Consider the following 13,422-nt stretch of genomic DNA (forward strand, 5'->3'; position numbering starts at 1 on the left):
TGGCTACTTGCAAAGGGTGCAAGTAGAAAGATAGAAAGCATAAGGAAATTGTCAATGTTTTCCCTCATTTCTATAGTATTCTTGATGAGGAATCTAAATAATTCAAGACATTTTGTTGGAGTGAACTTCTTTTATACAAGCATTACCATAGCATTTCTATAGATATTGGTCTCACTAAAGATGACATTGTTGCAAGTTGGAAATGAATCAACATAAATAACTACCATGTTTGGCATGTGGACCACCTCGTAGATGTAGAGGTTGACCATGAAGAGGATTTAGATGATACAAGTGAAGTGGATGTGAGACATATAAATGAAATCAATGAATGGGAGTTGTAATCACAAATGGGACTTACTAGAGGTGAGAACTTGAATGCCCTTGAAATGCTTGGTCGGCGTGACTTTGATAATATCAACAAATGGGACAAATATTCTATACCTCCACATTTGCACAACACTACAAAGCATTTCATAAGTACAAACAAGACATCTTAGAGAGATGACCACTCCATATTACAAGAGCATGCTCTACTATATCCATTATCTCCCAAACAAGAGCTAGCACTTGCCAATATTAAGGAGTATTATAATGATATTTCCTCCAAAGTACCGCTCCACATGATCATACAAGGAACAACAAGAATAGGGAAATCATACTTGATACATTACATTAGACATGCACTTTGGGTTTTAGCATTGAAAAAATAAATCCACTTCTTAGTGTTGCTCCTATAGGAATTGCAACATTCAAAATACGTGCATGTCAATCGTACATGCTACCCTTAGAATACCAATAAAGAGAAATGTACCCACTACATGGACAATCTCTACTAGCCTTTCAAGAAGAGATGAAACATGTGAAATACATAATTATTGATGAATTTAGATTTGTAGGACCAAAATTGCTTTTGAAAATAGATAATAGATTACGTAAAGCTTTCACCCATAAACAAAAAATATGCTTTGCAGGTACATCTATAATTCTTGTCAGTGACTTAGCACAACTACCCTTGTCATGGATAAACCAATCTATGCATCACATTCAACCTTTGGGAGCAATTAACAACCCTTATCACATTGACAACCACATTTTGCTAACAAGATTCAACTAAACAAGATTAGGAATTACTATTTGCAGTGTACAAAAAAACACTATGTGTTTTTGAACAAAGTGTGTTTGACCAAACAATGCACCTTTACTCTATGAATAATTTAGTTGGGATACACAACAGAATAATGCTTAAAGTACTTAATCTTCCCATTGCACTTAGCATTACAATAAAAATACACCTACAACCAAACCTTGATAGTGATGTTAATCGACTTCCAAAAGAAGTCTTGCTATGTAAAGATCGGCGAACAATGCTAACAACAAACCTTTGGATTCAAACTGGCCTTGTGAATGGATCATTCAAGGAGGTGGTAGATATTATGTATACACTGGGTTATAAACCCTCATAACTACCTTTATATGTGGTTGTCCAATTTGATACTTACAATGGCCCACCTTGGGATGAAGATGACCCAAAATGTTTACCTATAACACCTATAACCTTGGGCAACCATAGACAAATACCGCTATAAATGTCATGGGCACTCACCATACATAAATCCAAACGATTGATGCTTTAGAAAACAACAATTGAAATTGGTACAACATAACAGCAAGGTTTGACTTTTACAGATATATCATAAATTAAGTCACTAGACAACCTTCATATAGAGCCACATTTCTCATTTGATCGATACTCAAGAATGCAAAACAATCCATATACCATTATCAGAAGAAAAAACAAAAAAGGAAGAGTCTTGCTTGCAACAACTCTCACTATAGAGTGGAGAGGTATAAAATATCATACTTTCCCTTAATATATATGACTCTATGTGTGTTTACTAAATCAATTTTTTGATTGGATACATTTATGCATTCCAATATCATCGTTTCCTAACATATAAAGTTGTCTTTTTATAGGTATGGTGAAAAGACACCCCTTGTGGTGATGTGATGTAGTTTACTAATTTATGCTTTTGCATTTATCTAATGTCAACTCTATTGTATTACATTTTGGGCATCTATTATATTAATGTTAAATGAAATTGAATATCAAATATGTCTTTTGTCGAGAAACTATAGGTTGCATGCTTTGTTACACAACTCTAATTACATTATGTTAATTGTAAGCTAATGGAACTTGGTGATCTTTAATGACAAATTAAAACATCCTTTTAATCTTTCACAAAACCGAGCCAAAACTTCTTAAAGAACCTAATTGATGAAACTAATAGAATGTCTAACTGAAAGGTGCAGACTCAATGCAATGTCAATGCACGGACCACCATACATCCGAAATGTTAATTAATTTACAAATAAAGAAAAAATTGTGTAATTTTTTTTTTTCATGATAACAATTGAAGCTTTCCTCATTATGACAATAGACAAGCTCTGTCATCCAAATAAGAAACCACTCTAAACAAGATTCTTTAGACTTAAAGAACTAATTATAAAGTCATGCATGGAATCAATGGATAATTTTCAAACATTGTGATTTTTATCTTGAATTTTTAGATGCATCTTCTACATTTCTTATATGCATTTAAGAATATGAGTTTGCCTATCTTCGTTTAATAATTAACTATGTCAAATTAAAAGTGTTTTTTTTTTTTTGTGTTGTTTATATTCCTTTCATGTCATATTATATATATTATTTTGCAAAAATATATGTAACCAACCATCCTATATAGACTTCCACCTTTTACCACTATCGGTCCACCCCTTGCTCCTTCACGTGCAAGTGCTAGTCATATTTGTGTTCATATAAGGAAATGCATAATTGACTTAAAATAGACCAAAACTATCCCACATTGACCTTTCATGTCCATTAGGGTACATACTACACACCGAGATGTGATTGCAAACATACTAACATTGAAAACCTTTTATTTTGTTCCAGTTTTTCAACCTTGTTTTTTTGGTGAGTGGCCTTCTTCAGACAAGGATCGGCCAAGTCACCTTTAAAGAGGCTGAATAGCAGGCCTGAAATTTGATGGCCATATTGGTCGTTTTTGCATTTTTTAACCGTATATGACAGACTGGAAAATTGTATGGCTGTATGAATTGATAGGCTAAAATTTTAGAGAACCGTCAATATGATAAATAAATTTATTAGTAAACCGTCAATACTTATAAGCAACTTAATATTTTATTTAATAATATAAAAAATATGATTTTATAATATGTATAATATATATGCATGATAAATATGTATTATTTTATTTTATATATGTTTCTATTTTTTCTTTATTTCTATTTAAATATGTTTCTATTTTGATGATTGTAGATTTATATTAATTCACAATCTTTGTTGAAATAAGAATATAATAAATTTTTTAAACTTATTTATATATATTTTTGTATTACTAATTTAGAAACTTCTACTTTTATTTTGAGATTTTTGTATATATACTAATTTATAATTTTAAGTTATTCATTCAGAATTTTGCACATATTATTAATTAATATTTATTATTCTCATTTATAAAATATTTAAATTTAAAATGATCTTTTAAATTATCTTAAAACTAAAAAAGTTAGCCGTCATTGAAAAATCATATGACAGGCAGGGGCGATGGTCAAATTCCAGGCCTGCTGAACACCCATGGGACTTGCACTCAAGTGGACCCTCCATTACCAACAGATTCTTTCTCGTGTTTGGACCGGAGTGTCCAGATTCAGTAGGAAATATGGGCGGCTCCCATAGATTTCAGAGCAAATGCTGGTGTATTACGAAATCAATTATTTTTCTATTTTACTAGCACATTTCACGAGGTGAAATTATCTGTTTGCGTTCAAATTCAATGAATCCATTGCTTATAATAATGACGGAAATGAAGATAACAAGATAAATAACGTTTGCTTTCTCCATTCCATCCTCTGCAGAGAAGGCGTTAGCAGAAACTGAAGGGCGGACCCAAAATGGGCGCGGTGAGAAACGCACTGAAATTAGCGTTTGCAAGGCGCTATGGAACTGCGTCTCAGCAACAATTTGCTAGGCACAATTTCAACTTCAAGAAGGATGTCACTGAGGTAATATCTTTGTTATTTTTCTGCATTTTACTTATAGGGGCTGTAATTTGTACTGAGGAGGAAGGGAAAATGATGACTTTGCAGCTGGTAACGAGGACTCCCCTTGTGCAACTCAACAGAGTAACAGAGGACTGTGGAGCTCAAATTGTTGCCAAGATGGAGATGATGCAGCCTTGCTGCAGCGTCAAGGATCGGTAGGAGATGCACCTTTTTTAAATTCTTGTTTGGAGGATCAACAATTTGGATCTCTTGTCTGGATTTAAGTATTTGAACAAAATTGTACGGAAAATAAGAAATTTTACACAGTTTAACCGAAAGCTTCGCAAATTCAATTTCAATTTGACTTGTGTACTAAAATCTTCTCTTTGTTCTTATATGTATGAAGAAAATGTAATAAAACTTGATTATTTTGTGCTTGGCAGGGTTGGCTACGCCATGATTAAGGATGCAGAGGACAAAGGGCTTATTTCCCCAGGCAAGGTATGAGGAGGATTATGCATTATATTTGTGGAGAATTTTTTCGTAAAAACTTATTAAATAAACTCTCGTTACTTTTATATAAATATTTACCCCTATTAACAAAGAGAAGTAACTATGTAAAACATTCGCACAGATCCCTTTTCAAATATTTGGACAATTTTCTTAGAAGACTCTTTATTTCTTTCAAGGTTCTGTTGAATTTGCTGACTGTGGGACTGATTGATGCCATTCTGTTTAAAAATAAGCTATTTTCCCTTTTATGTATCGTCAGTGCATCTTCTATTCAAATTTTCCAAATTCATTACCGCAGACTGTAAGCTTAATGTTCTTCTGCAAACGGTTTTTCATAGAAACATTTACTGCTACTTACAAAAATACAACTAATTATGTGAAAATTACTGCATAGATTTATCTTCAAAAAAGAATTGTACAATTTTCTTACATCTTATAAGACTCTGTTATTTGCCTGACTTCAGGGCTGATTGATTCCATTTCTATTTGAAAATAAACTATGAATATCTATTCCCCTTTTAAGTTTAAATGTGTGGTCAGTGCATCTTCTAAAAAAATTTCCCCCAAATTCGTCACTACAAATCGTAGATTTATATCTATGTTCCCCTTTAAGCTAAATGTTTGGTCACTGCATCTTTTAATTTTCTCCCCAAATTCGCCCCTACAAATTGTAAATTTAATGTTGCTTCTGCAAATTATCAAACTCAGAATTAATAAAAATACAAATACTTACTGTTATTTACAGATAACTTTTTAAAACCTATCTTACAGATTTTTCTCAAAGAGTCGAGAATTATTTTAAAAGAGATTTTTTTATCTGAAGGTTCTGCTAAATTTGCCTGGCTGTGCGAGTGATTGATTCCATTCTGTTAGGAAATAAGCTAAATATCTGTTTTCCTTCTAGGTCAAATGTATCGCTTCTAAATTTTTCCCCAAATCCGTGACTACAATCCGTAAATTTCACGTTGCTTCTGGAAACTATCATTTTCCATTTAAAATTGAGATCATGTTTTTTTCGTTTTAGTGACACAGGCAATACTGGTAGAGCCAACTTCTGGAAATATGGGGATAGGGCTGTCTGCAAACGGTTTTTCATAGAAATATTTACTGCTATTTACAAAAATACAACTAATTATGTTAAAATTACTGCACAGTTTTATCTTTAAAAAAAATTGTACAATTTCCTTACAATCTTATAAGATTCTGTTATTTGCTTGACTTCAGAGCTGATTGATTCCATTTCTATTTGAAAATAAGCTATGAATATCTATTCCCCTTTAAGGTTAAATGCGTGGTCTGTGCATCTTTCTAGATTTTTTCCCAAATTCGTCACTACAGATCGTAAATTTATATATACATTCCCCTTTAGTTCAAATGTGTGGTCACTGCAATCTTCTAATTTTCTCCTCAAATTAACCTCTACAGATTGTAAATTTAATGTTGCTTCTGCAAATTATCAAATGTAGAAATAATAGAAATACAAATATTTACTATTATTTACAGACAAATTTTTAAAACTTATCCTACAGATTTTCTTCAAAAAAAATAACAATTATTTTAAAAGAGACTTCATTTGTTTCTCAAGGTTCTGCTAAATTTGCTTGACTGTGAGACTGATCTTTTCCATTCTGTTCTAACAATAAAGCTAAATATGTAGAGCCAAATTTTTCAAAATTTTGATGTTCGATTCCATTCTAAATTTTCACCCAAATCCGTCACTGCAAACCGTAAATTGAACGTTGCTTCTTCAAATTATCCTTTTCCAATTGAAATGGTGAACATATTTTTCTTGTTTGAGTGGCACAGACAATACTGGTAGAGCCAACATCTGGAAACATGGGGATAGGGTTGTCTTTCGTGGCAGCAGCGAGAGGGTACAAGCTCTTACTTACAATGCCCTCCTACACCAGTCTCGAGCGGAGAGTAACAATGCGGGCGTTTGGGTCTGAACTTGTGCTGACGGATCCTGATAAGGGTATGGGCGGGGCCGTCAAGAAGGCAGGCCACATTCTGGAAAGCACTCCTGATGCCTTCATGCTTCAACAGTTTGAGAATCCTGCAAATGTTAAGGTTGGTTTGGCAATAATTTCTGCTTTTAATTGCTGCCTTGGAAGTTTGGAAATCCCATTGTCTTGCAGTTCATACTTATTTATTTTATTAGAAAATAAGTAAAATGTTTCTGGTGAATGTTTGAAATATAATTTAAAAGTAAAATAAACAAATAGCAGCCTAATAATTGTGTACTGAATGTGGTATGATTAAAGGCCCACTTTGAGACAACAGGTCCAGAGATCTGGGAGGACACCCTTGGTCAGGTAGATATCTTCGTCATGGGAATTGGGAGTGGAGGAACTGTCTCTGGTGTGGGCAGATACCTCAAATCTAAGAATCCCAATGTCAAGGTACGGTGAAAGCTTCAGATTATGTTTCAGTTTAAAGAAGTTATTTTACTGTATATTTTAGTAGCTCCTGTTTCTTTTTTCTCTACATTAGTGTTTCAGCTCGTAAAAATTGGCATGACGAAAAACAACCACCACCATTCTGTTAAACACAACATTAACGGTTAAAATAAACCATGAAAAGGCAGAGTGGAAAGTTTCTAGATAGTCAGGGCCAACCGTCAAATGTAAGCTTCACTTGCAAGTTGCGAGATCCTTCATCTTTCCCTTTCACAGTCAACTGTCAGAATTAAAAGGAAAAAACTACAAATGAGTTTTCAGTCCAAAGGGTACCTTTGGTAGATAATGTCAGCCACATGATTTCTTTTTAAAATACATCACCACTTCATTTAACCCAAAGAAAAAACCATGTCAATTGTTTTATCTTATTTCTTTCAACTTTATTTGTTTCTTTCCAATTTTCCATGTGGGGTATGGATAAAGATAAAACCGGAAAGATGGGTTGGCTGAGCCTGCTTGATATCTGTCTCCTTCAGTCGCCATTTCTATAAATTCATATATAATATTTTTACTTTATTTTTTTATATGGTTATTTTAATTGAATTATACTAAAATGATTTTTTAATTTAGTTTGATGTATTAATTATTTTTTAATTTAGCTTTATATTAAAATTTATTATTGTATTTGCCGTAGGTTCTACTTATTAATTTTTTCTATTAGATGTAAGTATTTTTCATTTTAATTTTAACTTTTAATTTTTATAATGTTTATTTGTGAGATTTTTAATTTATGAAATTTAAAAATATATTTTACTATCCGATATTTTAGAATGAAAATATAAATCTTATTAACTTTTATATGGCTATAAACGAAAGTGTAAAAATATTTTGTTATGTAAAACTATTAAATGAATAATATGTTAGTACATTGTACAATTATTTTAATAATTTGTCTTTCTTTGATTATATTTTATATAATATTTTTTAGTTTAAATAAAATATTAATATTTTAATATAAAACTTAATTATTTATTTATATAGTACAATGACATTTTTATTTAATTAGAAACTATTTTTTACTATTTATTTTTATTAAAAATATTTTTTCTAAATATTTAAATATTGAAAATTAATTATATTTTTTAATCTTTCTAAATTAAACATTAGATTTTTAATGTAGAAGTATCATTTAGACTTTTTAAAAATTAATCAATTTAAAATATTAATTAAATATTAATAATACTATATCAAATTTTATCAAATTTTTAACTTTACTACTTAGGATATTGGCAAATACATGTCACTATGTGGCACTTGTTGTATCTTTGTTTAAAATGTTTTTTACTTATCATTATTATTTTTTCAATTTAATGATATATATTTATGTTTTAATTTTAATTTTTAAATTCAAATTTATTGTGTATTAAAAACAATTCAAATCTAGTAAGTTTTTATTCATAGACTATGACACTAAAACCCTTCCACACATATTATGAGAGTGGCCTGTTAGTAGTAATAATTTCGTGACCACTCAATTGCATTAACAAATGTCAAAACCCTAATTCTTGAAGTAGGTCACCTTAACATTAATTGACTTCATTGTATGATTGTGTCATCAATAAATTGATTTTATATGTTGATTGGTGTCTTCCCTATTACAAGACTATAGAATATATTGAACTTAACTAGGATATAAAGAGAGAAGCAAGCAAACTTCTTACACGTGTCATATCAAAGTTTTTATGACGATTCTTATCTTGACACCATTATTTTATTGATATTAAAAGCAACCAAAACTAGAGGACGGACCCAAGATACAACAAGAGCCAAAGCCTCAAAAACTACAATTACCCCTTCCCTTAATATCAAAACACCTTCCCACCATTTGAATAAAAACATAATAGAAACACATTTTCCTTTTGCAAGTGTGAATATATACAAGCAACATTTACATTTATTAATAAGGATTCACTTAGAGGGTTTAGAGCCACATTTCTAAACTTGATCCAAGTGTTCATAATAGTTCCATACTTATATTGCACTTTTTTCTTTAGATTTCTTTCAAGATCCAAATTTAAGTGTTACTCTTCTAGCTCAATCAAATGAGTCCTCATCTTGTTGGAAAAACAAGCTACAATTAAAACTCTAACAATAAGTCTACAAATAATTATTGATCAGTAAGAGGGATGGTAGCTCATTGATAGAGTACTTTGAGAAGTATAACACAATATCAAAGCTAAACAAAGAGCCATGCAACCAAAAAAGCAGATCTCAAGGGAAGTTGTTGGAGGAATAAGCCACAATTGATATATAATAAGGAGTTTTCTAAAAAGAACTAATTTCATAAATGATGCATAGCTTAGTAGTACAACATTCTGATATAAATGTTTCTCTTGATTATTGAATAGGCTTTACCATATAAATAAGTCACGTAACAATGTATTACAACAATTACTTAATGGTTAACTTCATATATTTACAAACTTGTAGTCAACTTCTAAAGTATTTAAAAAGTCTATGCTCACATAATGTATTTTATAATACTTAATTAAGTGATATTTATTTGATGAATAAATATAACATATTTGATGAGTAGAAGGTAATTATTCTTAATTTGTACAGATTTATGGACTTGAGCCAGCAGAAAGTAATGTCTTGAATGGTGGAACACCAGGTTATACTATTCAATTATTATTATTATTTCAATGTATACAACTTTTTTTTATGTTTAAATTATTTGTATTTTAATATTTATAACTAATTTGTATGTTTAAATATTTATTTTAAGGTCCACATAGTATAACGGGTACTGGTGTTGGGTTTAAGCCTAAGATTTTGGACATGGAAATTCTTGATGGAGTTATAGAGGTATGTTTTATTGGGAAATAAAACTAATAGTGTTAAATGTCAATATAGAGTTTCATAAAATAATATTTCAAATTTCTTATAGAATAAAATCTCTAAAATAATCTATATATGTATAGGTAACAAGTGAAGACGCTATAAGAATGGCTAGAGAACTAGCTGTGAAGGAAGGTCTTATGGTGAATATTTCATCTCCATTTTATTGAATCCCTTTTAAGTTGATAATTCATTTTATAATGTTGTGTGGAGGTTTGATTGCATAGTTTAGAGATTCATTATGAAAATGTTTACAATTGTGGGATAATACTTACTACTCAATCATGGTTGTGGCAAAAATTTTTGCACTCTAGGTTGGAATCTCTTCAGGGGCTAATACTGTTGCAGCACTTAAGTTGGCAAGAAAACCAGAAAATCGTAATAAAGTTATTGTGGTATGTATACTACTTGATCACACATTAGTGCATTACTTATTGTATTAGTTCTCTTACATAGATATACTCTAATTATTTTTTGTGATATTTTATTAGACTGTACATCCAAGCTTTGGAGAACGATATTTATCATCCATACTATTCCAAAAACTAAGAGAAGAAGCTGAAATGATGCAACCAGTGTCTGTGGATTAAAAGTATAAGATTTGGGAAATTAAAGGAGATCTAAAATAGATAAATAATTTATGTAGAAGACGTGTTTGAATGATAACCTTATTAAAAGTAGTTTTTCTTCTTCTAGTAGGCTCCTTTATCCTCCAAAACTTCTTGATATTTTTTCCTAAATACAAGTATTGGTGATCATTGTTTTGTTCTTTTAATTTATGGGCAGCAATAAGATCCATTTTATCACTTTTATTTGATAAATAAGGATGCAAAGCGTCAAAGTTCCTACCCAAGTCTAGTATTTGCAAATAACAATAGCAATTTGGATGTTTTTTATACACCGAATATGCAATAGGATAAAACATGTGAAGCAATTACACATTGTATTTCAATAATATTTACATCAATGAAGCATCTAGGAAATCATGTTACACATATAATTAATATTGTTCTAATGGCTAGAGCATGAATGTATCATATAGTGAGTGGACTTGGATCTCATATTTATGCATATACATTATTTCATTACACGTGATATAGAGAGTGGACTTAGATATCAAATTCATGCATATACATTATTTAATTACGCATCTTGTTTTATAGAGATAAATATGTTTTCCAACTAGCATGACTTGTAGCATGACATACCATTATAACCATCCATGATACCTACAAATTCCATGCCGTGAATGTTAGTATGTTGTAATTATGTCTCACAATAAATTGATTTGAAATTTTTGAATAATCATTAATTTTTCATCAGTCATATTTACCTTTTGGTGTGAGCAATTGTTCAATCTCCATTTGTCTATAATGGGCACCCCTGGATGTCCCAAAAAACTAAACCAAATTGCTGAAAGGAATTATGTCAAACAGTTTGCATTCAACTTCTTAAAACCCCTTATAACTCTGGAAATCAAACGTTTATTTGTTTGTTGTATTTCGTGCATGGAATTGGTATCATACAACATAAACAAGAAAGAAACTACAATAATATACAAAGTGGAAATGAACTGTTGCTAATAAAATGTTATTTTCAGAATTCATAAAACCAAATACATGGCAGATTTATCAACTCACTAATTACTTCAGCAATATTGTCATAATACTCCAGCCCATGCTTACGAACTTGCTGCTACAATACTTTGTCCTCCAATCAGTCCACTACCTTCATAATACCATTCCCTCCAAGCGGCATAAGCGTCGGACAAGTAGTGAAGAAGATACGAGCAAAATATCAAATCTGCCTGGAGCCAGAAATGCAACTAAACTGCCTGATAATGTGTAACATACCCTACTAATTCTACCTTGAAATTTTTAGTTTTGATTCAACAACATTTTGTCAAACAGTTGGTGTGCAAAGTCTGATTTATAATTTCTGAGTTCTTGTTCAGATGTTATAATACTTCTCTGCCAAACAATGACCATATGATCTGAAGAATAGCAAGGACAAATATCTTGGCACTTGAACACTACTACAAATATGCAATGTAAAGAGTTCTTATGGACTGATCGTAAATGTTCCGTACACTTATTCCTCTATTCAAGATATACAAACTTCATATAGCTGTGTACAAAAGTGACTGAGTTTGTAGTGCAAAGACTGTTACACAGTGACTGAATATGCAAAACTCTTTATAATTATGACACCTATACATTCATTGAACTATTATAATCGGGTGTAGAAGAACCTGGAAATAATATGATCGCTGCTGTTCGAAATTTGAGGATGGATGTCCAGTTTAGCAACCCATCTAATAGCTGCTCGGTTAGGGTATGAAATATGACCTCCAAGTACACAGAATGAGGATTGTTCATGCGCACTATTCATATGCACTATAGCAGCACTGTTTACCCACAAACCTGCTCCAAATCTCACCTCCAAATCTGCTGTCCATGCTGTTCAATGTCTGCAATGATATGCCTTTGGAAATGGAACAATTTCAATCTTACCTGTAGCTGAAAAATTGAAGCTGAATGCACACAGTATGAAGCTAATAGATCTTAAATCCCTTGACTCTGTCTTCCAAGAGCGAAAGGATTGTCACCAATGGAGGATTTCGTCTCCAAAAGCCAGCAACCAAACCAACCAAACTAAGCTTGAATTCATCAATCTCTTCATATCTCCACACCCCATTTATGGCTGTATATAAAGTCCTCTTAGAGGGTCGACCCCCACTCCACAAGCAATGTGGGATTAAATCTCATATTTGCATTTTAATATATTGTTTCCATTTATCACTTTAAAGTCCCAAGGAGATCATTTGGTGTCCCACTCTTGGGCACACATATAAATACAAAATATAATAAAGTAACCTTATAATATTAATTTAATTGAAGTTACTTTATTAAATAACTTCCGGCATTAAAATTCCATAGCAAATGATCTCGAAACACCACAAATGATAGCTCGTTAGAAAGAGCTAAGAAAAACACATCCAACCCCATCATCAAAATTATCATCCGGCTAGCCTGGCTGACTTACTAAAAATAGTAAGTCACATTGTAAATGCCTCCAAACGAACTTAGTTGGCCCCAGAACAAAATCGACTAGGCCAAAACACCACAAGATCCCGTCCATGTCCTTGTTAGCCCCCGGGACCACATAGAAGTAGGCTAACGACAACATATATCCAAACTGGTTAAACAGGGGACATTACATAATGAAGCCAATAAGAAAGAATTCCAAAGGCCAAACCCCAAGGGAATGACGTCTAGAATGTTACAAGAGAGGATAGACGTCTTCAAATGCCAAGAACAAAGCTGCAACTCACACACCAATTTCTTCTCATATTCAACCTCTCTAATGAAGCTACAAATGCCTCCTTTTATTCTATTCCCACGGGTGGGTCCGCTCAACTCATATGGGCAATGTGGGATAAAGATGTGTAATATAAAACATATATTAAAATACCCCTTATGTCTCCCTTGGGTACACATCACCATAAAATAAATATTAAAGTAACACTTTAATATTTTACAAT

At 31.7% G+C, this 13,422-nt stretch overlaps 1 protein-coding gene and 1 long non-coding RNA gene across 2 annotated transcripts; both read left to right on the plus strand.

Annotated features, from left to right (window-relative positions):
• The first annotated feature begins 3,769 nt into the window (after positions 1–3,769).
• LOC149580571 (L-3-cyanoalanine synthase 1, mitochondrial-like) lies at positions 3,770–10,653 on the plus strand. The gene is made up of 11 exons (XM_089792001.1): positions 3,770–3,828; positions 3,940–4,086; positions 4,171–4,280; positions 4,509–4,566; positions 6,385–6,648; positions 6,843–6,980; positions 9,600–9,651; positions 9,766–9,845; positions 9,962–10,021; positions 10,193–10,273; positions 10,370–10,653. The coding sequence occupies exons 2-11, from the start codon at positions 3,976–3,978 to the stop codon at positions 10,466–10,468; spliced, it is 1,053 nt and encodes a 350-aa protein (XP_089648127.1). The 5' UTR covers positions 3,770–3,828; positions 3,940–3,975; the 3' UTR covers positions 10,469–10,653.
• Positions 10,654–11,591: 938 nt separating this feature from the next.
• Positions 11,592–12,004, plus strand: LOC149580572 (uncharacterized). Its single transcript, XR_016353951.1, has 2 exons — positions 11,592–11,722; positions 11,833–12,004. It is a non-coding gene; the product is annotated as an uncharacterized LOC149580572 (long non-coding RNA).
• The last annotated feature ends 1,418 nt before the right edge of the window (positions 12,005–13,422 follow it).

This window comes from Cupressus sempervirens, chromosome 1 (genome assembly GCF_028749045.1).
Source record: "Cupressus sempervirens isolate cs-2001-9-10 chromosome 1, ASM2874904v1, whole genome shotgun sequence".
NCBI classification, from domain to species: domain Eukaryota; kingdom Viridiplantae; phylum Streptophyta; class Pinopsida; order Cupressales; family Cupressaceae; genus Cupressus; species Cupressus sempervirens.